General features: G+C 44.4%; 1 protein-coding gene across 1 annotated transcript in view; it reads left to right on the forward strand.

Moving 5' to 3' along the window:
- The window catches only part of UBL3 (ubiquitin like 3), a 142,522-nt gene that overhangs the window by 95,313 nt on the left and 19,552 nt on the right, over positions 1-27,657 (forward strand). The window contains exon 2 of the mRNA XM_069759016.1: positions 16,700-16,808. Within this exon, the coding sequence (XP_069615117.1) occupies positions 16,700-16,808 (109 nt within the window). The remainder of the gene's footprint in view (positions 1-16,699; positions 16,809-27,657) is intronic.

Raw genomic sequence — 27,657 nt, forward strand, 5'->3', positions numbered from 1 at the left:
TTCATTTCTAACCTAGTATTGACCATATGCCATTAGGCTTCTGTTCTCTGCAGCCTTTATTGGGACTGACTGCACGCCGATGGTTTCCATTCTCATCACGCGCTTTGACTGCTCCCCTGTCTGGCCAGTTGTCATGTCTGGTTACTGGTGATCGTGCCTAGCAGCCATAGACCTGGTATTGGGGATGTCAGGCAGCACATGTCTACCAGTCCTCCTGACTACTCCGATCTCATCTCACTATAGAAAAGCCTCATTTCTGATGACAATACAGGCAAAGTCTAAGTCTAAGAAGAGGTTTCACATGTACCCATTCAGATGGAGACGTTTATTCTCAGCGAGGTAAGGCAAGCGTAGGACCTGGTATAAGAGAGATGCCGTAAAGGGGCTACCAGGTAAACATAAAATTGGCCATTTTTATGCGCTAAAAGCTCTCATTTTTCATATTTCTAGTGCAGTAATGCAGTTCAAATTTCGTTTTTCAAGTTTGTATGTTCTAGCGCTGCAGTGTGCTGCCTTATTTACTTAACTAAATACAGGCAAAGATGTTTGATTGGACTTGGAGGACCTGTCACCAGGTCAGAAGTCGCCAGTTTTTACCCTTATCTTTTCTCTCTCCTCCCTTGACTATTCTGGTTTTTGCTTTTCATAAATTTGGGGAAAATTAGAGCAAAATCTCAAACTTTTGAACTGGTGACAAGTCCTCTTTAAAGGGAATGTGTCAGTAGGATCAACCCTCCCAAGCCATCTATATATAAATATCTGTATATCTGTGATCCGATGTCTTATTCTGGAGAAATTTACGTTCTTCTGATATGTAAATGAACTGCTAAGGTCTATGGGCCAGACGTAGATCTCCATGAGAATCTGCCTCCAGGGCTTATTGTAAATGAAAGGGGGCATTCCCATTGTGAGGCATGTAGATCAGGAGAGCAGACCGTCATACACAATAATCCCTGGAGGCAGATTCTCGGGGAGATCTATGTCCGGCCCATAGATCTTAACAGATCATTTATCTCTCCGATGATCTGTTTATACCAAGGTATAGGTCACATTCTCTGCGTCTGGAGGATAGAAGGTTTTTCCACCAACATAGAAGAGGATTCTTTACTGTTAGGGCAGTGAGAATCTGGAATTGCTTGCCTGAGGAGGTGGTGATGGCGAACTCAGTCGAGGGGTTCAAGAGAGGCCTGGATGTCTTCCTGGAGCAGAACAATATTGTATCTTACAGTTATTAGGATCTTTAGAAGGACGTAGATCTGTCTTTTTTTCGGCCTTGCTAATTATATTACTAGTTACATATTAAGAAAAATGTAGATTTTATTGGAATTAGACATCCGCTCACAGATATCAATGCTTTAAAGGGTATTGTTTTTACTTGGGGAGAGTGGCATTCCAGTGTAAGGAGGCTTAAACGCCATGCAGTGCTCTTCTGAGAAATTAAATCGTGACAAGGTTCATTAAAAGGTCGATATTGACTTCTAGGATTGCTACTTCCAATAGATGACACGAGTTCTAGTCCTCTTCCATTTGAACAGATATCAAGGATCCTGTCAGCAGGATTGTGCACAGTAACCTACAGTCAGGTCGGCCCCGTATTCATAATGCAGACTGCTGATAGGTTGCTGATCCCTCACTGACCTGCCCCCTAGTTTACATAATGGATATATGTACATACTGCAAAAAAAAAAACAACCTTCTGCAGGCAGGTGGCGCTGCAACATTGTCGCATGTGTACTGTTAATAAATGTGGTTGAGCATATCCCAACAGTACACATGCGACAATGTTGCAGCGCCACCTGCCTGCAGAAGGTTGTTTTTTTTTTTTTTTTTGCAGTATGTACATATATTCATTATGTAAACTAAGGGGCAGGTCAGTGAGGGATAGTTGACCTGTCTGCATTATCAATGCCTAATCAGAGCACTACATGAAGACCCCCCACAGGCCACCCCGGAGCATGAGCATATCATTAACAAAAAACTGAAAATGATGATTAAAAAACAACCACAAGATGGATTACATCCCCAGGTATCATTGTAATCAGTATAACTGTACCGACCTGGCACTTTAAGAAGGGTCTCCACTTTGGACAATCCCTACTGTTCACAAAGTTTTGCTTATTTCTCATGGGCGTTTGAAGCTGATCTGATTGTTTTGAATACCCTTCCTCTTGATTTCAATGGGAAGACCTCAAGGAGGAAATAAGTAACCTGCCACGTCTTCCATGGGGATTCCTTGTGTACTCTGCACAACTCTTGACATTTCCTAAAACCGCAACGTTCAATGTGGGGGAACAAGTAAAGTTGGGTAAAAATATCTGCCGGTCCAGCTCCGCATCGGTGCTCCGCAGTAGCTGGACCAAGACTGTGCGATCTTCTATGGCCGACACTCTAAGGGTATGTTCACACGTTCCTGATTTCCATCCTTTTTTTCAGGACTAAAAACCGCAGCTCTTTGCAGAAAACGCAGGTCCTTTTTTTGGTGCGTTTTTTGATGCGTTTTTTGATGCGGTTTTTATGCAGTTTTCTATGCAGAGTCTGTGTGTTTTTTAGGAAGTTTTTTAGGGTTAAAATGGCTGAAAATACCCTAACCCTACCCCTAACCCTACCCCTATTCTAACCTTAGTGGGAAAAAAAAAAATTCTTAATTTTTTTTATTGTCCCTACCTATGGGGGTGACAAAGGGGGGGGGGGGGGGGGTGTCATTTACTATTTTTTTTTTATTTTGATCACTGAGATAGGTTATATCTCAGTGATCAAAATGCACTTTGGAACGAATCTGCCGGCCGGCAGATTCGGCGGGCGCACTGCGCATGTGCCCGCCATTTTGCAAGATGGCGGCGCCCAGGGAGAAGACGGCCGGACGGACGGACACCGGGAGTCCCGGTAAGTATAAGGGGGGGGGGGGCATCGGAGCACGGGGGAGGGGGCAACGGAGCACGGGGGTGGGGCATCGGAGCATGGGGGGGGTGGGATCGGGGCAGCCACACTCCGCCCACGCACTTCCGCCCGCTTCCCCGCACTTCCTGCTGCAGCGGTTCGGCACCACAAACCGCAATAAAACCCGCAGATACATTTTTGATCTGCGGGTTTTACTGCGGGTTTGACCTCACAATGGAGGTCTATGGGTGCAGAACCGCTGCGGCTCCGAAAAAAGAAGTGACATGGTACTTCTTTTTTCCCGCAGCTATTCAGCGCGGCTTTTTTTCTGAATTTCAGGATCGTGTGCACAGTGGTTCCTGTTTTCCATAGGGTACATTGTACTGTACCCTGCATGGAAAACAGCTGCGGAACCGCAGCGGCAAAAACGCTGCGGTTCCGCAGAAAAAAACGCACTGTGTGAACATGGCCTAATGCTGACATCCTGGACACTTCTTCTTTGTTTTGTTTTTTGCTCAACTTTACAAAATAATGCTTCAACTGACGGGAGTCGAGTTTTTAACAAGGTTTTCAGGTCTGAATTGGTTTCTATTGAAAAGCCCATAATCTTTTCCTGCATGTGAACACATACTCATAGAAGAGCCTAACAGCGAGAAACTGCTCAGTGTCTCCCCCTGCTGGTGCCTCCAGTGATCAGCCATAATCTGTCATTGTGTTCCATTTCCCTCCAGCTCCCCCGCAGGAGATGTTGGGCATTACACCCTCTTGGCTTGTGTAATGCAGGATCGGGCGAGAGGCTTTTCGAATCCTCAGAGACCCTCTAATGTTTATGAATGCTAGTTTTCTAAACAGCCCCTTTTAAGTGTGACCTTCTTTGCCTGCTACATAACCCACGTTCCTGCAAAAATAAATCCAGGCAGATAAATAGTTTGCATCAAGTTCCCTTTCCGAAGCTGTGCGGATGTGTTTGTTTTTCCTGCCATGCTCCCCGGCGTTGTATATGTCATACCCTGTAGTGTATGGGGGGATCACTATAGAAGCAGGGGGCAGAGGGAGGGAATGACGTGTGATGATGCAGTTTTTTTCTGCGCCAAAAATCATGCAAAAAATGAACGCATGCGTCACAAAACCCTGCGTTTTGCATGCGTTGTGTGTTGCGTTGCCGACGCTGCGCTGCACAACGCTAATGTGAACGTAGCCTTACATGAGAAGGCCCCAGCTTGGTCACGGCTGGTGTGCGAGCTTCCAGTACTGCTGCGTATCCTTTATGAGCCGGTTACCTATTTCTATCTTACACATAGGGGTTACGTCCATCATATGTGATCCCTGGCCATTCAGCAGGCCGCCATGTCATAGAGAAGGTCCAGGAGACGTATGTGCTGGCCAGGGCCACCTTCACTGCATACGTAATGCAATCCAAGCCAAAAAGAGGAGGAAAACCCAGCTCGGCGTCATCTGTAACTGGCCAGAGCCCAGCTGGGCCTCCTACACCCCGTCCTGCTGTCCGATGGCCGACAATGCCAGCCGTGCCCGCTAGATGCATGGGAGTCTTGAGGATTTTGGATGTATTCTACTTTTTCATTAAAAAAAAAAAAGGGAAACAAGCTCACACAAAGTGATGGCCGCTCGCCACAACTTCTCTTCCTCCAGATCTTTCTTCTTTCCTATCCCCTCATTATTTTATTTTTTTTGTATCTGGTAAAATCACTCCGTTTACCACCAAACATGCCGAATCTTCTCTAGAATCTCCTGAACCCGCAATATAGGACTGCATTAGCAAAGGAATCTTCCCTGATTAAGAACCTGAAAAGATCCGCACACCATTCAAGATCCGCTCGGAGAGATAATAGTTTCCATTGCGACGATTTCTGCTGCATGTCGACATCAGAGGGCTTTTCACAACCTGATCCAAAGCGAAGCCTGAAAACAAATAGCTGATCACTTCCATGTGTCTGTGAATAGCATCAGCTGCTTTAACCACTTCCTTACAGGATGGCCTTCTCTGCTTCTTCAAACCAGTGGAGCCCCATACATTGCCATCTTAGAAGAATCTTCTCCCATGTAAGCTGCAGACTTGCTGCTGTCTCCTGGGGACGATACTTTCCTATAAAGGATTTCCCAGGAATAGTAACACTAATAACAAGGGGCTGGAGGCGGCTGTATGGCCCATTGGTGGGCGCTCGCGTGCTCAGTAATAGTCCCTGTACGGGGCAATGTTATGTTCATTTCTGCATTAATGGTCACTAACTTATAATTTATTGATTTAGAGATGTGGTGTTCTCCTTTTTATGAGGCATCTTTTTTTCCTGCCTCTGGCTAAAAATTGTCTTGAGATGGTACAGAATGATGCCTCACTGAGCAATCTGGTGATTGAGTTACACATTGCTGCCCATAGTAGTCTATGGAGAAGGGAAGGAGCAGAGGCATGGTGTATGCTGCTACTTCTAATTAGTGTACTGCTATCTCCTAGTGCGGAGTTCATTCCTGCTCCATGTGGCTGCTATCGAAAAAGACAAGCAGGCTCTCCCCTTCTTTGAGTGCAGTCTGGTTCCCCCACTAGCTCAGGGATTCACGGGATCTTCTCTTTGTGAGTGAAGTGTCAGGAAGGTCTAGCCGCTACTCTCCACCCACTAGCTCAGAGTATACCATAAAGATAGGCAATGGTATATTTCTACCCTAAATGGTCACGGCCTTAGAACAATGTTTAATATAGATTTGTAATACACCTTTTCAGAGATGCATATTTCTTCACTTGTGAGCCTTTTCTTACCCTGCCTCTTGGACTCATCATACACTCTTAAAAACAGCAGAAGCCATCTTGAAAGACGTTACAGAATGTTCGCTTTCTGAGCCGTCTGGTTACGTAATGGCTGTTGTCTTATGAAGAGAGGAAGGGTTGGTAAATGCAGGAGCAAAGTGAGATGGGCACAGACGATGCTGTGACATCTAAGAAGTCAGTGCAACACTGTGATACGAGATAAAAGAATATTATTGCTCCATGTGGATCTTGCATTTTTAGTGGTGTACTATAAGGATCGGAGAGCAAGATCTCCCCTACTTTTGCAAGTACAGTACTATGATGTCCCCTTACAGCTAGTCTCCACCCACTAGCTCAGGGATGCAATAGGGGAGCAGGATTTCTTTGCTCTGAGTGGAGTATATGGAAAATATCATAGCAGTTAATCACCACCCACTAGCTCAGGGGTATACTATAAAGATAGGGGAGCAGGATCTCCTTTTCCGAGTCAAATGTATGGAAGATGTGATTGCAGTTATTTACCACCCACTAGCTCAGGGGTATACTATAAAGATAGGGGAGCAGGATCTCCTCTTCTGAGTCAAATGTATGGAAGATGTCATTGCAGTTATTTACCACCCACTAGCTCAGGGGTATACTATAAAGATAGGGGAGCAGGATCTCCTTTTCCGAGTCAAATGTATGGAAGATGTCATTGCAGTTATTTACCACCCACTAGCTCAGGGGATCGTAAAAATCGGAGAGGAGGAGGGGTTTGTCTCTATGTAAAGTCTTGTCTAAAGTCCACTTTAAGGGAGGATATTAGCGAAGGGAATGAGGATGTCGAGTCCATATGGGTCGAAATTCATGGAGGGAAAAATGGTAACAAAATTCTCATTGGGGTCTGTTACAAACCCCCAAATATAACAGAAAGCATGGAAAGTCTACTTCTAAAGCAGATAGATGAAGCTGCAACCCATAATGAGGTCCTGGTTATGGGGGACTTTAACTACCCGGATATTAACTGGGAAAGTGAAACCTGTGAAACCCATAAAGGCAACAGGTTTCTGCTAATAACCAAGAAAAATTATCTTTCACAATTGGTGCAGAATCCAACCAGAGGAGCAGCACTTTTAGACCTAATACTATCTAATAGACCTGACAGAATAACAAATCTGCAGGTGGTTGGGCATCTAGGAAATAGCGACCACAATATTGTGCAGTTTCACCTGTCTTTCACTAGGGGGACTTGTCAGGGAGTCACAAAAACATTGAACTTTAGGAAGGCAAAGTTTGAACAGCTTAGAGATGCCCTTAATCTGGTAGACTGGGACAATATCCTCAGAAATGAGAATACAGATAATAAATGGGAAATGTTTAAGAACATCCTAAATAGGCAGTGTAAGCGGTTTATACCTTGTGGGAATAAAAGGACTAGAAATAGGAAAAACCCAATGTGGCTAAACAAAGAAGTAAGACGGGCAATTAACAGTAAAAAGAAAGCATTTGCACTACTAAAGCAGGATGGCACCATTGAAGCTCTAAAAAACTATAGGGAGAAAAATACTTTATCTAAAAAACTAATTAAAGCTGCCAAAAAGGAAACAGAGAAGCACATTGCTAAGGAGAGTAAAACTAATCCCAAACTGTTCTTCAACTATATCAATAGTAAAAGAATAAAAACTGAAAATGTAGGCCCCTTAAAAAATAGTGAGGAAAGAATGGTTGTAGATGACGAGGAAAAAGCTAACATATTAAACACCTTCTTCTCCACGGTATTCACGGTGGAAAATGAAATGCTAGGTGAAATCCCAAGAAACAATGAAAACCCTATATTAAGGGTCACCAATCTAACCCAAGAAGAGGTGCGAAACCGGCTAAATAAGATTAAAATAGATAAATCTCCGGGTCCGGATGGCATACACCCACGAGTACTAAGAGAACTTAGTAATGTAATAGATAAACCATTATTTCTTATTTTTAGGGACTCTATAGCGACGGGGTCTGTTCCGCAGGACTGGCGCATAGCAAATGTGGTGCCAATATTCAAAAAGGGCTCTAAAAGTGAACCTGGAAATTATAGGCCAGTAAGTCTAACCTCTATTGTTGGTAAAATATTTGAAGGGTTTCTGAGGGATGTTATTCTGGATTATCTCAATGAGAATAACTGTTTAACTCCATATCAGCATGGGTTTATGAGAAATCGCTCCTGTCAAACCAATCTAATCAGTTTTTATGAAGAGGTAAGCTATAGGCTGGACCACGGTGAGTCATTGGACGTGGTATATCTCGATTTTTCCAAAGCGTTTGATACCGTGCCGCACAAGAGGTTGGTACACAAAATGAGAATGCTTGGTCTGGGGGAAAATGTGTGTAAATGGGTTAGTAACTGGCTTAGTGATAGAAAGCAGAGGGTGGTTATAAATGGTATAGTCTCTAACTGGGTCGCTGTGACCAGTGGGGTACCGCAGGGGTCAGTATTGGGACCTGTTCTCTTCAACATATTCATTAATGATCTGGTAGAAGGTTTACACAGTAAAATATCGATATTTGCAGATGATACAAAACTATGTAAAGCAGTTAATACAAGAGAAGATAGTATTCTGCTACAGATGGATCTGGATAAGTTGGAAACTTGGGCTGGAAGGTGGCAGATGAGGTTTAACAATGATAAATGTAAGGTTATATACTTGGGAAGAAGGAATCAATATCACCATTACACACTGAACGGGAAACCACTGGGTAAATCTGACAGGGAGAAGGACTTGGGGATCCTAGTGAATGATAAACTTACCTGGAGCAGCCAGTGCCAGGCAGCAGCTGCCAAGGCAAACAGGATCATGGGGTGCATTAAAAGAGGTCTGGATACACATGATGAGAGCATTATACTGCCTCTGTACAAATCCCTAGTTAGACCGCACATGGAGTACTGTGTCCAGTTTTGGGCACCGGTGCTCAGGAAGGATATAATGGAACTAGAGAGAGTACAAAGGAGGGCAACAAAATTAATAAAGGGGATGGGAGAACTACAATACGCAGATAGATTAGCGAAATTAGGATATTTAGTCTAGAAAAAAGACGACTGAGGGGCGATCTAATAACCATGTATAAGTATATAAGGGGACAATACAAATATCTCGCTGAGGATTTGTTTATACCAAGGAAGGTGACGGGCACAAGGGGGCATTCTTTGCGTCTGGAGGAGAAAAGGTTTTTCCACCAACATAGAAGAGGATTCTTTACTGTTAGGGCAGTGAGAATCTGGAATTGCTTGCCTGAGGAGGTGGTGATGGCGAACTCAGTCGAGGGGTTCAAGAGAGGCCTGGATGTCTTCCTGGAGCAGAACAATATTGTATCATACAATTATTAGGTTCTGTAGAAGGACGTAAATCTGGGGATTTATTATGATGGAATATAGGCTGAACTGGATGGACAAATGTCTTTTTTCGGCCTTACTAACTATGTTACTATGTTACTATAAAGATAGGGGAGCAGGATCTCCTCTTCCGAGTCAAATGTATGGAAGTTGTCATTGCAGTTATTTACCACCCACTAGCTCAGGGATATACTATAAAGATAGGGACGCAGGACCTCTTCTTTGTGAGTGAAGTGTGGGGGAGATTACATAGTAACATAGTAACATAGTTAGTAAGGCCGAAAAAAGACATTTGTCCATCCAGTTCAGCCTATATTCCATCATAATAAATCCCCAGATCTACGTCCTTCTACAGAACCTAATAATTGTATGATACAATATTGTTCTGCTCCAGGAAGACATCCAGGCCTCTCTTGAACCCCTCGACTGAGTTCGCCATCACCACATCCTCAGGCAAGCAATTCCAGATTCTCACTGCCCTAACAGTAAAGAATCCTCTTCTATGTTGGTGGAAAAACCTTCTCTCCTCCAGACGCAAAGAATGCCCCCTTGTGCCCGTCACCTTCCTTGGTATAAACAGATCCTCAGCGAGATATTTGTATTGTCCCCTTATATACTTATACATGGTTATTAGATCGCCCCTCAGTCGTCTTTTTTCTAGACTAAATAATCCTAATTTCGCTAATCTATCTGGGTATTGTAGTTCTCCCATCCCCTTTATTAATTTTGTTGCCCTCCTTTGTACTCTCTCTAGTTCCATTATATCCTTCCTGAGCACCGGTGCCCAAAACTGGACACAGTACTCCATGTGCGGTCTAACTAGGGATTTGTACAGAGGCAGTATAATGCTCTCATCATGTGTATCCAGACCTCTTTTAATGCACCCCATGATCCTGTTTGCCTTGGCAGCTGCTGCCTGGCACTGGCTGCTCCAGGTAAGTTTATCATTAACTAGGATCCCCAAGTCCTTCTCCCTGTCAGATTTACCCAGTGGTTTCCCATTCAGTGTGTAATGGTGACATTGATTCCTTCTTCCCATGTGTATAACCTTACATTTATCATTGTTAAACCTCATCTGCCACCTTTCAGCCCAAGTTTCCAACTTATCCAGATCCATCTGTAGCAGAATACTATCTTCACTTGTATTAACTGCTTTACATAGTTTTGTATCATCTGCAAATATCGATATTTTACTGTGTAAACCTTCTACCAGATCATTAATGAATATGTTGAAGAGAACAGGTCCCAATACTGACCCCTGCGGTACCCCACTGGTCACAGCGACCCAGTTAGAGACTATACCATTTATAACCACCCTCTGCTTTCTATCACTAAGCCAGTTACTAACCCATTTACACACATTTTCCCCCAGACCAAGCATTCTCATTTTGTGTACCAACCTCTTGTGCGGCACGGTATCAAACGCTTTGGAAAAATCGAGATATACCACGTCCAATGACTCACCGTGGTCCAGCCTATAGCTTACCTCTTCATAAAAACTGATTAGATTGGTTTGACAGGAGCGATTTCTCATAAACCCATGCTGATATGGAGTTAAACAGTTATTCTCATTGAGATAATCCAGAATAACATCCCTCAGAAACCCTTCAAATATTTTACCAACAATAGAGGTTAGACTTACTGGCCTATAATTTCCAGGTTCACTTTTAGAGCCCTTTTTGAATATTGGCCCACATTTGCTCTGCGCCAGTCCTGCGGAACAGACCCTGTCGCTATAGAGTCCCTAAAAATAAGAAATAATGGTTTATCTATTACATTACTTAGTTCTCTTAGTACTCGTGGGTGTATGCCATCCGGACCCGGAGATTTATCTATTTTAATCTTATTTAGCCGGTTTCGCACCTCTTCTTGGGTTAGATTGGTGACCCTTAATATAGGGTTTTCATTGTTTGTTGGGATTTCACCTAGCATTTCATTTTCCACCGTGAATACCGTGGAGAAGAAGGTGTTTAATATGTTAGCTTTTTCCTCGTCATCTACAACCATTCTTTCCTCACTATTTTTTAAGGGGCCTACATTTTCAGTTTTTATTCTTTTACTATTGATATAGTTGAAGAACAGTTTGGGATTAGTTTTACTCTCCTTAGCAATGTGCTTCTCTGTTTCCTTTTTGGCAGCTTTAATTAGTTTTTTAGATAAAGTATTTTTCTCCCTATAGTTTTTTAGAGCTTCAATGGTGCCATCCTGCTTTAGTAGTGCAAATGCTTTCTTTTTACTGTTAATTGCCCGTCTTACTTCTTTGTTTAGCCACATTGGGTTTTTCCTATTTCTAGTCCTTTTATTCCCACAAGGTATAAACCGCTTACACTGCCTATTTAGGATGTTCTTAAACATTTCCCATTTATTATCTGTATTCTCATTTCTGAGGATATTGTCCCAGTCTACCAGATTAAGGGCATCTCTAAGCTGTTCAAACTTTGCCTTCCTAAAGTTCAATGTTTTTGTGACTCCCTGACAAGTCCCCCTAGTGAAAGACAGGTGAAACTGCACAATATTGTGGTCGCTATTTCCTAGATGCCCAACCACCTGCAGATTTGTTATTCTGTCAGGTCTATTAGATAGTATTAGGTCTAAAAGTGCTGCTCCTCTGGTTGGATTCTGCACCAATTGTGAAAGATAATTTTTCTTGGTTATTAGCAGAAACCTGTTGCCTTTATGGGTTTCACAGCTGCTGGTCTCCACCTACTAGTTAAGGGACAACTGAAAATTGGAGATGGGGCCTGCTGAGGGGAAATCTGATGAAAAATGCAGGGTAATAACAGCTTGAAATCACACTATTCCTCATGGACACAGACGACTACTTGTTTTGAAGACTCATTTGAAAAGATAGGAACCCTTCAATCCCAGAGAGTTTGACTGTAATTGATGGCTCCTCAGGGTGACTTTAACTAGCGATATGTTTGTGTAATAATGAGTGAGCCGGTCCGTGCTTTTGGCCTTTACTGTAATTAGTTGTTGACTGTGGTGCGGAGCTGCTGACAATCAGTGTGAGATGTGTTCTTCAGGAGCTCCACACTAATGAAGGGGGACTGAGTGATGAGCGTCTTTGGGGAGGAATCCGCGTTTCACCTTTGGTTTCCTATTCTAGTAGTGACCCAGGTCAGCAATCTTTGATCTGTAATCACAGCTGACATCTCCTGTTAGCCGTCACATTAGTTCTCAGATCCTTATGTTATTACTGAGCCCATTCCATCAGGCTGATGGGGGGGCTTATAAATAATATGCGTTTTGTCTTTCAGAGATTAATCAGGAGGAAATGTACATGTTAAATATTTATAGCCTTAATTGAACGTGGTTGCACTTGACTACACCTCCTCCATAAATAAGGACAGTGTATTGTGAAATCATAGGGTTAGTGTGTTTGTTTCTTTTGTTTTTTTGTTTGTTTGCTGTTGTTTTAAGACCTATTTTGAGTACATGTCCCCATCTCGCTCTTGGTATCCAAGGTTTAAGGCTATGCACACTTTTATGCAAAATTTTATTTGTTCGTTTGCTTCCTAAAGGCAAAGTTCAGCAACTTTACTAACTGCCCTCGTTGTTTTTTTTTTTCTTCCATTTTACTGCTGCAGTGTGTTTGCCAGTTCTTTATCTAGCTGAGTGCTGTGCAAAATGGATAAAAAAGCTGTAAGAGCCCTGCTCCTGGCTCTGATGATATCTAGAGTCTCATGGAGGGCAGAGAAAGATGGTCATAGAAAAGGGAAGCACAGGAAGGGGAAATAAGTGCAGGATAGAAGCTGTGCTGGTATATGAGCTAATGAAGGCAGCAGCCCCCAAGATACATACAGCTTATATCCAGCCTATATTACTGAGAGACACTCCTACAAGAGTACATAGCATCGATATGAAAGAAATATCTTAAGAATTTTTGTTGACTTTTTTTTGTCTACATCACTATATAACATCTTGAAATCTTGCAGTTCTCCTGTTGGCCATGGTCTGAGGCTAATGATGAACTGAAATGTCCTTTTCTGTACAGATCACTTATCTCTGTATTATCACAGGCTGCATTTACAATGAAGGTATTGCCAAAATATAGATAACACAGGATCAGCCTTTTAAAATGTGTGATGGTCACAGCTCGCCTCCTCCCCCTTCTTGCACAGTGTCCTCTGCTCAGCGACTGAGGATCTCCAGTCAATTGACTGCTGTAAAAAAGATCTCTAAGTGATGGTAACAGTAGCTCAGGCTAGGTGACGTCCCTATAAATGTGTACAGAAAATGGGATAAAGTGCGCTAAACGCCAGAAAACAACATGGGTGATGCATGTCTTTAAAAGAGCACGTCTGTGAATATTTTTTTTTCTTTAACTTTTAGCAAATAATAATGTGTAGGACCCTGAGTGTTTCAGCTAGTCGAAAATACGGCCACGTGTCACCGGAGCAGTGCGGAAAACTGCGACCGTGAATATTGCAATGTGCTTTCTGCATACACATTACTATTTGCTAATAGATGGGAAAATATAATCACCGTTGTGCTCCTCCAAGAAATGTAGGATTATTGGGCTTGGCACCTGAAGAGTTAAGTTTCTCACGTTATGCGTTCTGAACTGAAGGACGTTACCGTGACCGTCTCTCTAGTGTTATCTTTATGTAAGGAGGTGGCCTTGGCACCAGCTGCAGTACCAAGAAAATGAATGAATGGATGGACACTAGGTAGATGCGCCTGGCTGGTGCGAAACGGCTGTTACCCAGATGTATGCATGTTCTCCACGCTGTGTTTTTTTTTTTTTTTTTCTTTATTAAGTTTATGGAATAAAGGATTATTTTTTTGACCGGTGAGTGCCACCAAACATTTGTCTTCTGAAGAGACTCTATAATTGGGGCTGTCTTTTATTTGGTTGAGCACCACCGAATGTCTTGATGTCCAAATAATGTTATGAAATTTGTGCTGGCATGAACTCCAATGAATTGGTGCAAAACTGAATGTCCTGCTTTGCTGTGGTCCTTAAAGGGAACCTGTCACCTGAATTTGGCGGGACCAGTTTTGGGTCATATGGGCGGAGTTATCGGGTGTTTGATTCACCCTTTCCTTACCTGCTGGCTGCATGCTGGCCGAAATATTGGATTGAAGTTCATTCTCTGTCCTCCATAGTACACGCCTGTGCAAGGTAAGATTACTTTGCGCATGTGTGTACTACGGAGGACAGAGAATGAACTTCAATCCAATATTGCAGCCAGCAGGTAAGGAAAGGGTGAATCAAACACCCGAAAACTCCGCCCATATGACCCAAAACCAGTCCCTCCAAATTCAGGTGACAGGTTCCCTTTAAAGGGGTTGTTAAGGAACAGATAAAAAAAAAAAGTTTACCTAGAAACAGCTCCCCTATAGGCTGTGTCCGGTATTGCAGCTCATCTTTTTACTTTCCAGTTTGTTTTTGATGAAACCTACACAGTTCTAAGAATTATCCCAAATGTTGATCCTACAGGTCCTAACCATCAGCGTACTGTGTTGCCTCTATTCTTGCTGTAGCTCAACGACTAAATTCATGGATAAACTTTGGAAAATATCAGAATTTTTATCACACGAGATGTTCATGTGCCAGTCACGCTGCCAGGGGGGCATTCAGGTGATAAATCTGAGGGGGCTTACATATGACATGTCACTTCTTATGGGTAATGCGTGCCTGTTTAATGTTTTCAGCATGGACTGTTTTTCTGTGCTGCTTAAATGCCATAATAAAGGGGTCTGGTTTAAAATGTTATGAGGCCATATGGATGCAGATGTTATAACAATCACTACTTTGATGGGCTGCAGCAGTGGTGTCATATCTACTGCGCAAACTACCGCTGCAGCCTGTCAAAAAGATTGGAGCAGCACCCGAGAGGGTGAGCTTATTTTAGAAGTGTGCATCCCTTTGGTCACACACAACTTTAAATTGGACAGCCCCTTTAATGAAAACCTGACATCACTTTTTTTTTTCAGCTTGTGCATTGGGAAAAAGCTCAGAGCCTCATTGTTTTTTCTCAAGACTTTTTTTTTTTGCATTCCGTTGATGAATGTGACACTTGATCCGTAGTAGGTGATGGGGACTGGCACACCGGTTATACTGTGAGGCAGTGTTAAAAAGTTGTACCCCTTGGAAAGTATATCCTATGTCTGGTGGACGGCCTACTGATGAGCGAACGTGCTCTGATAACGTGTTATCTGAGCATTCCAACTGTGCTCATACATTATGTTCGAGTCCCTGCAGCTGCATGGTTTGCAGCTGTTAGACAGCCTTAACACATGAGAGGATTGCCTGTTACGCCGTCCTCACAATCGCAATCCGAGCACGTTTGCACATCACTAGATGGTACGTCGGTCTTGATCGAGACTTCTCTTTGAGCTTTGGAATGCAGCGGTGTTACCTGCGCAGCTCTCTATCAATTCCTATGAGAGCTCCTGAAAAGTGCAGCGCTTGCTTTCTTCCTATGGGAGCTTCTGAAAAGTGCAGCGCTTGCTTTCCTCCTATGGGAGCTTCTGAAAAGTGCAGCGCTTGCTTTCCTCCTATGGGAGCTCCTGAAACACATGAGAGGATTGCCTGTCACATTGCGTTAGTGCAATCCGTTTAGCGCTAGCGGATTGCGCTAACGCAATGTTTTCTATGGGGCTGCGGTCGGGGTCGCGGTAACGTCCCCGCTCTCGCAGATCCCCAATCTGCGAGAGCGGGGAACGGACCGCGGGCGCGCCTCGGACGCTGCAAGCAGCGTCCGCGGCGCGCCAGGAATCACCGGCGCGTCGCTAGCGCGTGCCGAACATGGCACGCGCTAGTGAAGCGCGTTCCCATTGCCTTCAATGGGCGCGTTAACGGACGCGTTGCACGGCGTTAATTTCGCCGTGCAACGCTTTCCGTTAAACGCAGTCCCATAACGCAATGGGAACCCTTAACGCAGTCCTCACAATCGCAATCCAAGCACGTTTGCACATCACTAGATGGTATGTCGGTCTTGAACGAGACCTCTCTTTGAGCTTTGGAATGCAGCGGTGTTACCTGCGCAGCTCTCTATCAATTCCTATGAGAGCTCCTGAAAAGTGCAGCGCTTGCTTTCCTCCTATGGGAGCTTCAGAAAATTGCAGTGCTTGCTTTCCTCCTATGGGAGCTTCAGAAAATTGCAGCGCTTGCTTTCCTCCTATGGGAGCTCCTGAAAAGTGCAGCGCTTGCTTTCCTCCTATGGGAGCTTCTGAAAAGTGCAGCGCTTGCTTTCCTCCTATGGGAGCTTCTGAAAAGTGCAGCGCTTGCTTTCCTCCTATGGGAGCTTCTGAAAAGTGCAGCGCTTGCTTTCCTCCTATGGGAGCTTCTGAAAAGTGCAGCGCTTGCTTTCCTCCTATGGGAGCTTCTGAAAAGTGCAGCGCTTGCTTTCCTCCTATGGGAGCTTCTGAAAAGTGCAGCGCTTGCTTTCCTCCTATGGGAGCTTCTGAAAAGTGCAGCGCTTGCTTTCCTCCTATGGGAGCTTCTGAAAAGTGCAGCACTTGCTTTCCAAGTCCAAGAGGTGTATGGAGCCTTGTGTGCATTGCCACCTGTTCCTGACCACACATATTGGGAGCCATGTTATTAATACAGATGCATCCAAGTAAATATTCGACAATATGAATGTGAATATCTAAGAGAAATAAGATACGTGTCAGCGATGAAACTTTTATTAACAATTTGGTATTATTGGTTAAATCACTAAATCCTTTTTGTTTTTTCTCTCCAATTTCTTTTACAGATTAATTTACGTCTTATCTTGGTAAGCGGCAAGACAAAAGAATTTCTCTTTTCACCAAATGATTCGGCAGCGGACATCGCCAAACATGTGTATGACAACTGGCCAATGGGTAAGTGCTACTAGTGCCCACTGGGGATTATCTTGCTCGTGTGGAACACATGATGTATATTATTCCCTGTCATCTTTTATGGTCCCTTTGCCCCCCTCCCACCCATGACATATGTTTGTTTTTGGGGGGCTCATGCCTTGTTCCCATCCTAGTCCTGGAGGCAAAATTTAGTGGCCTCAGTTCTCAATGTATTAACACCAATAATGAAGACAATAAGTAGATGATACCCTGCAGAAAGTAAATAGTAATAGTACATGTAAATAGTTAACACTGTTTTGATCAAAAGAGCATAAAAGCCAATCCACCACGTCAAGGTGTACCCCATCAGTCCCTAACTCTAGTAACTCGCCTCATAATGAACAGGGGCAGAGCGGGGCTAAATAAACAAGGTCCATGGCCTATCCCCAAATCATACCAAGTACAAGAAATTAAGGCAGAATCGAAAAACGGAGTATCACACCTTTAGTGTAATATGTAGGTGCACATTTACATTGCGGCCAATAATGGATAAAACCTAAAATGAAAACAATGACTAGATCCCCTGCTGTAGATCTACAAATACAGAAGTACATGCAGAAAACATCGGGTGCTTGGTTAACAGTCGTTTGTTCAAAGAAGCGTGAAAACCTTGACAAGTTGGACCTGATCAGGATGGTCCCTGACGCTAGTATCTCTCTAGGGGTCAGCAGGTATCAAACCAGATGGGTGGAAAGAAGGTCCTGGACCTGACTGGTATGAAATTCCTAATGGATCGTCTGCATGACTAGGGCAATGGTTTCCATGGCATGACTCTACTAAAGCCTTTCTGGTGGGTTTGGATACTCTCAGGATGACACGCCTTGCATAAGAAGTTGTGGCCAACGTTGATTAGATACGCTCGCAGCAATCTGAGGATGCAAGAGAAGGTTTAAAGGAAATAGTCTGGTCCTTTCACTCCCATCAGGCTTTGCTCCAGCACTGTCCAAAGCAGTGCCCATTAACCCCTGAAGAGGCCTAGTTTAGCAGATAAGGAAGTGGTGATATTGGGCCAAGAAGCCAAGCTGGCCGTACCTTTATTCCTGGCTTAAGTGATGTCCTGGAGGACAGTTTCTTTACCCATCCTAAGTCCTGTCCTTGGGGACATCAGACGGTCCCAGTTGGGTGGGACTAGGACCCGCCAAGCTAGACTTCTCAGCAACGTGTCTCCAGCTCCTTGACTGCAGACCAGCAGAGGCTCATTCTGTTTGCACTTGCCTTGGCCATTCTTAAAAAAAAGATCTACCATTTTCCACTGCAAAATGTAGATATGCACATGTAGACAAACATGTCTGGCAGCTTGCTCGCAGTACATGGTCGAATTATGGAAAGACACTCTAAAGCTAAGCGAGGACTAAGCGTTTTTTGCAGAACAGGAGTTTGAGGTTCAAAAAACTGAACATAAGGAATAAGAAATGTCTGTTCGGCAGCGCGCTGGTTGCTCGGCAGCGCTCTGGTTGCTCGGCAGCGCTCTGGTTGCTCGGCAGCGCTCTGGTTGCTCGGCAGCGCTCTGGTTGCTCGGCAGCGCTCTATTTGCTTGATCGCTGTTTTTGTGGTTAGGGGAATAGTTCTGTGTGCGGTCCCCTCCTGTATATGTGATGCTGTTCAGTGAGCTGATGGTGCCCTCCTGTTCCCTGAATGAAACATCAAAGCATTGGCAACCTATGCGGCTAATTATTTCTAGACATTTAATAAGTTGTCAGCACCATTGCTTCTAATTTATGGATCATACTTTGATAATGCGCTGTGCAATCCAGGCGTCACGGTTGTTGGAGAACATTAATGTTTGTGCAGTCTACAAGCTGACCCTTTACTAATCGCACTTGCTGGACAAAGCAGACAGGTCTATTACAGCAGTACTGCTATACATGCAAAGCCATGGTCCTGCTGCCCTTATCTTCCACAAGTTAATGCTGCTTTTGGTGCACATGCCAGTCCAATATGTACACGAACCGTCCCTATTGTAACAACTCTGTAAGTTGCCATCCACCCATTGTGAGTGTGTCCTCTTCATGAACATTCTGACAGCATAATGGGTACTGGAACCTCTTTTTTTTCCCCTCACTAGCATGCATTGGTTCTGCTGTTGTCCAGTAGTTTGCCTGGGCAAAACAGAATGCCGCCTCCCTATTACTCCTGTATACAGTTTGACAAACAAGAAAGCGGGAGCAGAGACGGACCCTGCCCTGTAATTTCTGTCTGCTGATACGGACAGATTACACGAGTCATCAGATGGGAATAGCAAGTTACACAGAACTGAAACAATGGCAATTCGGAGGTTTTTTTTTTCCATTTGTTGCAGCCCCCATATTTTAAGGAAAGTGACCATCTGATCCCAGTTTCGACACCTCCTAATAGTATATTACATGAGTTTTTCAAAAGTTTAAAAAATAGGAATTATTTTAAAACCTATTACGGTAATAACCATTACTTACTCTTTGAACCCACCCTAGTGGTCCTCGCCAGTACCAGAAATGATATTTTCCTGTCCATAAGTCAGCCTTGGAGTGGCAGGGCATTGAAGGGTTAAAAGGGAACTGTACTTTCAACAAACTTTGCATAAATTAATAATGAAGGTGTAATAGATCAATGTATTGGACGCGGTGATTCCACACGGTTCAGATCATATGTGGAGTCACCTGCATTCAAAAGCCGGCAGCGCTTTGGGCGGAGCAGACATGTGCCACATCCAAAGCGCTGCTGCTTACTGACCGTGTGCACCTACCCTAACAAGTCTTCTATCCCACTCCAGAGCAGAACTCACATCTTCGTGGCTGCTTATGTGTGCAAAAAGACTGTAGCGCAAGTATCCATCTGTGTGCTGTGCTATGTATGGGAGCGTTCACAACAGCTCGTCTCCTCCCACCAGCTCAGAGTGGACTGCAAAATAAGAGCACAAGCCTGCAGCGAGGGAAACTGGTAAAAATTCAGGATACAAGTCGTCATGTAATGGCCAGGAGTAGTGCCACTCCTCATGTAGACACGACGTGTTACTCTGAAAAGTTAATACTTCAAGAAGTGATCATGCCCTAAAAACTAAATGCACTTTTAAGTGTCCTCCTTCTGTGTTATGTAGCCTTCTAACCATACTGTTAAGTCACTGTTTGGCTCTGTTCACATCTGCGTTGGTGGATTATGAACACCCATTGAAAGGACCGAAAATGGTGCATGTTATGCTATTTTAACTGGAAAAAGGATGGACGCCATGATGGAAACCTTGATTAATCTCATTAGAGCCATTCGGTTCATGGAGCTGACACACGTTTTTATCACATGGCCAATCTGACACCTCTCTTAATTTTGTTATCTGATATATTAAAGGGGTTGTCACCTTTCAGACAATGTTCTGTCCCAGCTGAAGTTTAATAGAAAAACAAACCTCTCTGCACTCGCCTTCCCCAAGTCCCTGGCGAGTCTCCACCGCTGCTCCCTGTATTTGGCTGCCACGCTGTAGATGTGGTGATATCCGCACCGCAGGCATAGCCAATCATCAAGCCCAGACCGTGCAGATGGTATGCCCCATTCAGGCACTGAGCTCACTGATTGGCTGCCATGCTGTCAATGTGAGAACTGTGCTGCAGCCAATGCCAGACACTGGGAACAGCGGCCGAGATTCACCAACGGCCATGGAGAAGATGATACAGCACGGTGTGCTTGTTTTTAAAAAATAAAAAAAAAATTGAGAGGAAATTGCCTGAAAACAGACAAGCCTTTAATTTTGGGCATATTTCCTCTGCGGCGCTGGGACGGCTGCCCCCTTCCCTCTGCTGCGCCCCTCCCCCCAAACTTCTGCAGCGCCGGGCCGCCCCCTTTCCTCTGTGACGCCGGGCCGCCCCCTTTCCTCTGTGACGCCGGGCCGCCCCCTTTCCTCTGTGACGCCGGGCCGCCCCCTTTCCTCTGTGACGCCGGGCCGCCCCCTTTCCTCTGTGACGCCGGACCGCCCCCTTTCCTCTGTGACGCCGGGCCGCCCCCTTTCCTCTGTGACGCCGGGCCGCCCCCTTTCCTCTCCTCTGTGACGCCGGGCCGCCCCCTTTCCTCTCCTCTGTGATGCCGGGCCGCCCCCTTTCCTCTCCTCTGTGACGCCGGGCCGCCCCCTTTCCTCTCCTCTGTGACGCCGGGCCGCCCCCTTTCCTCTCCTCTGTGACGCCGGGCCGCCCCCTTTCCTTTCCTCTGTGACGCCGGGCCGCCCCCTTTCCTCTCCTCTGTGACGCCGGGCCGCCCCCTTTCCTCTCCTCTGTGACACCGGGCCGCCCCCTTTCCTCTCCTCTGTGACGCCGGGCCGCCCCCTTTCCTCTCCTCTGTGACGCCGGGCCGCCCCCTTTCCTCTCCTCTGTGACGCCGGGCCGCCCCCTTTCCTCTCCTCTGTGACGCCGGGCCGCCCCCTTTCCTTTCCTCTGTGACGCCGGGCCGCCCCCTTTCCTTTCCTCTGTGACGCCGGGCCGCCCCCTTTCCTTTCCTCTGTGACGCCGGGCCGCCCCCTTTCCTTTCCTCTGCACTCACATTGAGGTTTTATTTTTCGTTAGTCGTTCCCACCATGGAAACATGGGCTTGGGGAGATTTTTCTTCCTGCAGGATTTGTGTGGATCCTGGCTTCTCAGCAGGAAGCCTTGTGTATCATTTTCTGCAAGTCTCTCAGTTTGTGCTGCCTCCTAGAGATGCTGACGTTTGGCTTCACTGTTGTCCTCCGTCTGTAGAAGTAGGGCAGGCATCCTGCCAGGCGGCATGAAATAGTGTTTGGTGTCCTCCGCACCGCAGCACTGAGATTTTGTGCAGTGGAAGATGTTGGACACTTCGGAGTTTGCTGAATCGCCATGTGCTCCCCAGATCTGTGCAGGGGCCGGGGGGACCCTGGAGGGTACAATGCACAGGGTGTAATGTGCAGGGGATGCTGCGTCTTTTCAGAACGGTCTCCCCGGACCTCTCTCATAGGAAGCCATTGCTGATAACACCGCGGTGATGGGGGAAATACTTGTTTCCAAGGTGACTGCAGTCGCTCTCCTCTATATTAACATTATTGGTGCAGTAACAAGCAATAATGTAGTTTATACAGGGTAGAAAGTCTGTTTATAGTTGCCATAGAAATATTTCTATGGTCTGTGCCTGTGTTGGCAGATTTTTGTACTCTTAAAGGGAATGTTCCACCATGCAGGAACTACATGGCGCATGGGAGGCTGCTTGCATGTAGTTTCATCACTGCCAGTAGAGGGCCCTGTTGTAGGAGGTCATTGCTGGGGCTCTCATTTTTTCTTTTATGGTGCATCTGTAGCATAGCGGGATCTTGTGATTACGATTTGAACGTGGAATCCTAGATTTAGGTAATTTGTCAGATAAATCTTGTCTAAAGTCACAGTAATTAACACTAGATCTACTGGACTCGTGAACCCTGACTAGAACTACTGCAAGTAAGCAGTCAAAATGACTATACCAGTAGTCCTAGTGTTAAAGGGGTTGTTTACAACTTTTATAGTGTTGACCTATGCTTAGGATGAGTGATTAGTATAAGTTTGAGGGGGGGGGGGGGGGGCAACACCTCGCACTCCCACTCCCACCAATTTAACGATGACCTCCGGCAGCAGATTGGCTTAAACTCCAGTTCTGCACATTTGGTTCAGTGCCTGCTGACTGGCACTGTAGATTGGCTCCTACCCACTTCAATAGGAGCTGATGTGTGGGATTGGTCAAGTTTTTCCCTTTTTAAAGTGAATCTGTCAGTAAAATCAACTTCCCTAAGCCGTCTATATGGCCATGTAGGTCATAGGATTAAATGATACCATGATATCTGCTATCTGATCTTTATTCCAGAGACATCCATATTTTTCTTAATATGCAAACGAGCTGTTAAGATCTAAGGGCCGGTCATAGATCTCCCAGAGAATATTCTTCCATAGTGTATGTTAAATGAAAGGAGGCCTTACCAGTGTGAGACATGTAATGACTGACAGTCTGCTCTTCTGATCTTCATGTCTCACACGGGTAATGCCCGTTTCATTTGACATAAGTTCTGGAAGCAAGTTCTCTGGGAGATCTATGTCCGGCCCATAGATCTTAACAGCTCATTTACATATTAAGGAAATTATTGATTTCTCTGAAATAAGACAAAAAAACACCAGTACACAGGCAGAGATGCTTACCTGTCCAGGGCCTCCAAACAATTGCACTAACCAAGGTGCAGCGGACCCAAATAAAGATGGCAAATACACAGGTGCAATAATACCGATAAGGCAGCCAGCCTACCATCAGTAATTGGCCGCTTGGTACACCCGTGCAAACAAATGATCTGTATGTGGCATGTGCACACAGAAATGCGGAGCATATGGCTCAAAGCCTATTAATGACGCCATATAGCGGGCTAGCCATTGCTGACTATAATGCATCCTGTGTGAACAGGATCTATCAATAAAAAAAGGATTAACCTGATCGCTAAACGGCGTAGCGAGAAAAAAATTCGAAACGCCAGAATTACTTTTTTTTGGTCGCCGCAACATTGCATTAAAATGCAATAACGGGCGATCAAAAGAACGTATCTGCACAAAAGTGGTATCATTAAAAACGTCAGCTTGGCACGCAAAAAATAAGCCCTCACCCGCCTGCAGATCACGAAAAATGGAGACGCTACGGGTATCGGAAAATGGCACAATTTTTTTTTTCTAGCAAAGTTTTGAATTTTTTATCAACTTAGATAAAAAATAACCTAGACATGTTAGGTGTCTATGAACTCGTAATGACCTGGAGAATCATAATGGCAGGTCAGTTTTAGCATTTAGTGAACCTAGCAAAAAAGCCAAGCAAAAAACAAGTGTGGGATTGCACTATTTTTGCAATTTCACCGCACTTGGAGTTTTTTTCTGTTTTCTAGTACAAGACATTTACCATGGTGTTGTTCAAAAGTACAACTCGTCCCGCAAAAAATAAGCCCTCACATGGCCAAATTGATGGAAAAATAAAAAAGTTATGGCTTTGGGAAGGAGGGGAGCGAAAAACGAAAAAGGGCGGGAAGGGGTTAAGGTGGCCATGAACATCATCTAATGTGTATGCTGGTGTCAAAGCTCTTGCCTGACATCAGCTATTGAAGGGAAAGAATGACTAAACATCTTGGAATTTGACATGCCGACTCTTAAATGAGCAGCCTGGCAGCTGCTTTATTTTTCTTTCTCTTGAGAGCATGCTCAGCTCAGGCGATATTGCGGGTCTATGTGGGCTGTCAGGAGGATTAGCTGACAGATATCACTGCTTGCTCTGTCTTTAAACGCCATACAGCCTGAATAGTACCTTTATTGGATGAAGATACAGAGGACTAAGCTGTGTCCTACAATCCTAGTGTCTTATAATCCTAGAATGGTAGAGTTGGAAGGGACCTCCGGGGTCATCGTGTCCAACCTCCTGCTCAATGTAGGATTCACTAACCCATCTCGGACAGATGTCTGTCCAGCCTCTGTTTTAAGGCTTCCATTGAAGGAGAACTCGCCACCTCTCGTGGCAGCCTGTTCCACTCACTGATCACCCTCACTGTCAAAAAGTTTTTTCTATATCTAATGTGTCTCCTCCCATTCAGTTTCATCCCATTGCTTCTAGTCTTTCCTTGTGCAAATGAGAATAAAGATGATCCTTCTACAATGTGACAGCCCTTGAGATATTTGTAGACCGCTATTGAGTCTCCTCTCAGCCTTCTTTTTTGCAAGCTAAACATTCCCAAATCCTGTAACCGTTCCTCATAGGACATACTTTACAGTCCGCTCACCATCCTGGTTGCTCTTCTCTGAACTTGCTCCAGTTTTTCAATGTCTTTTTTTTTTAAAAATGTGATTCCATGAACTAGACTCAGTATTCCAGATGAGGTCTGACCCAAGGAGGAGTAGAGGGGGATAATGACTTCACGTGATCTGGAGTCTATATTTCTCTTAAAACATCCTAGAACTGTGTTTGCCTTTTTTGCTGCTGCATCACACTGTTGACTCGTGTGCATTCTGTGATCTATTAATATACCCAATCTTTCACACTTGCTGTTTCTTAGATTTCCTACTAAATTTCTAAGATTGCTTGCCAAATGTCTTAGTGACAAAAAAAATTAAAAAGTTCTTCTATCCTTCTCCTACAATAATGCATAATCACCGATCCTATTCTTGTAATTAGGCTAAAATGTCATTCAGCGAGCACAGTGCCCTCCCCGCACTGCTGCCTCTGGCTCACACTTTTTGCACGATTTATCTTTACTTGATGTCACATTTGATTATCAAGTATGAATAGTCAGGGACAGCAAAGACATGACCTCAAAATAGTTTCAGTAAAGAGCTTGCAATCTAATTAGATGGAAAACTACACAAGAAGAGCCGATATCAGGCGGTTTTCTTCCTGCACTCATGAAATTATAGTAGGTAGATGTCCACTTGTGATCGCCCCGGCTTAATTGACTCAACTGGTAATTGACGCTGGCACAACCATCTGTTCTTCTCTAATTAGGCAAAAGTGAGCTTTAAAGAGCAGTTTTTTAGGAAAGCTTTGATAGACAAGTATGACATTCTTACAAGAAAAAGCAAAAAGACTTGGAGAACAAACATGAGGCTACTATGGGTGTGATGTCACCCCAAGAGGAGTAAACGGCGCTGTCTTTTAAATAAAGCTTAGGAGGAAATGGTGTAATTATAACATTGAAAATAATCCTATGTCCTAATATATACCTTGTTAAAGGGAATCTGTCAGCACATTTGCACTATATAAAGTGATAGAAGCTGATTTCTCAGCAACAACACATGAGACATACAGGCAGGACTGTTTTCAGCAGTTCATAACCGGTATGGCCATATTAATAGTTTAGATAGGTCAAATGTGGTGACAGATTCCCTTTAACACACTTCTTCCCCTGAGGTTGTCCAGGATTGGGGTTCAGGTTCAGTCACACTATGTGACGGCAAACTTGTGAATCCTCACTTTGCGTTCTCTGGATTCTCCAGCACTGGGAGTGGGCGGTTATGTGACCACATGGATGCATTCTGCTTACTTCTGGCCACATTCCGACTAGACATCCAGCCTCACTCAATTCAGTTGTATTGAGCAAGGCTGCACATGTCTAGTCAGTATGTGACTGGCCGTATGCAAATCGCATGCTTGCAGTCACACGCCCGCACTCTCTGCACCAGAGAATCCAGACCGTGCTCAGTGTGAGGGTTCACAGTCTCATAGAATGACTGTAGGCTTGAACACCAAGCCTAGACAGCCCCTTTAAGAGACACTGTGGACTTCCTGCCATGTGACCTAAAAACACTGTTGTAAAGCAGATATCTGCAGCACTGTAGAAAATCATGTAAAGGGTAAGAAATATGCATGTTTCTCCATCAGCAGCAATATGGTGGTCAAGAGAACCGTGTGGTCTGTGAGAAAGGAGGAGAACCTGTAATACTTTTATTAAGTGCCACAAAATGCTGTCCACAACATTTGTTAAAAGATAAAGTGGACAACCCCTTTAAGCACGCAAACCATTACCAGTTTGAGACCGTTTGATGGTTAGAAATTGGGTTCAGTGTAAAATTATAAATGTAGAAAACAGAAAATCTTAAATTTATGAAATGGTCGGCTTTATGGGACTCAGAGACTTCAAGAACAATGCGGCATTATGTGCTGCTCTCAGTAAGAGGTCAGTCAGTACTTGATACTAATAGTGCCCACCTTTTCATACATTTTCCATTCCCACTTATACCATCTAATTTACTATCCCGGGTGTTTGGACTGCAGTTGCTGATGCTCAATTGCATGCTCTCCTAAAGAATCGGAGGGTTCCTCATTAGCCCCGCTACGCCTTGGTAACGTAGGTACTAATTGGCCTCCAACGCAATACGTAGGTTTCACAACAGTCTGTGTAGACTTTCTAGGTTCCTAAATTAACCAAAGACTTGTCACTTAGTAACATAGTAACATAGTTAGTAAGGCCGAAAAAAGACATTTGTCCATCCAGTTCAGCCTATATTCCATCATAATAAATACCCAGATCTACGTCCTTCTACAGAACCTAATAATTGTATGATACAATATTGTTCTGCTCCAGGAAGACATCCAGGCCTCTCTTGAACCCCTCGACTGAGTTCGCCATCACCACCTCCTCAGGCAAGCAATTCCAGATTCTCACTGCCCTAACAGTAAAGAATCCTCTTCTATGTTGGTGGAAAAACCTTCTCTCCTCCAGACGCAAAGAATGCCCCCTTGTGCCCGTCACCTTCCTTGGTATAAACAGATCCTCAGCGAGATAATTGTATTGTCCCCTTATATACTTATACATGGTTATTAGATCGCCCCTCAGTCGTCTTTTTTCTAGACTAAATAATCCTAATTTCGCTAATCTATCTGGGTTTTGTAGTTCTCCCATCCCCTTTATTAATTTTGTTGCCCTCCTTTGTACTCTCTCTAGTTCCATTATATCCTTCCTGAGCACCGGTGCCCAAAACTGGACACAGTACTCCATGTGCGGTCTAACTAGGGATTTGTACAGAGGCAGTATAATGCTCTCATCATGTGTATCCAGACCTCTTTTAATGCACCCCATGATCCTGTTTGCCTTGGCAGCTGCTGCCTGGCACTGACTGCTCCAGGTAAGTTTATCATTAACTAGGATCCCCAAGTCCTTCTCCCTGTCAGATTTACCCAGTGGTTTCCCGTTCAGTGTGTAATGGTGATATTGATTCCCTCTTCCCATGTGTATAACCTTACATTTATCATTGTTAAACCTCACTTAACTCGAAACATTTCTGGATTTCTGCATTCAACCTAGCCATCTGATTTCAAAGCTCTATATTAATGTAGTGACATACAGTAGCCCAAACAAGCCCAATTGTCTTTAAAGGGGTTA

The sequence above is a fragment of the Ranitomeya imitator genome, chromosome 3, assembly GCF_032444005.1.
Source record: "Ranitomeya imitator isolate aRanImi1 chromosome 3, aRanImi1.pri, whole genome shotgun sequence".
NCBI classification, from domain to species: domain Eukaryota; kingdom Metazoa; phylum Chordata; class Amphibia; order Anura; family Dendrobatidae; genus Ranitomeya; species Ranitomeya imitator.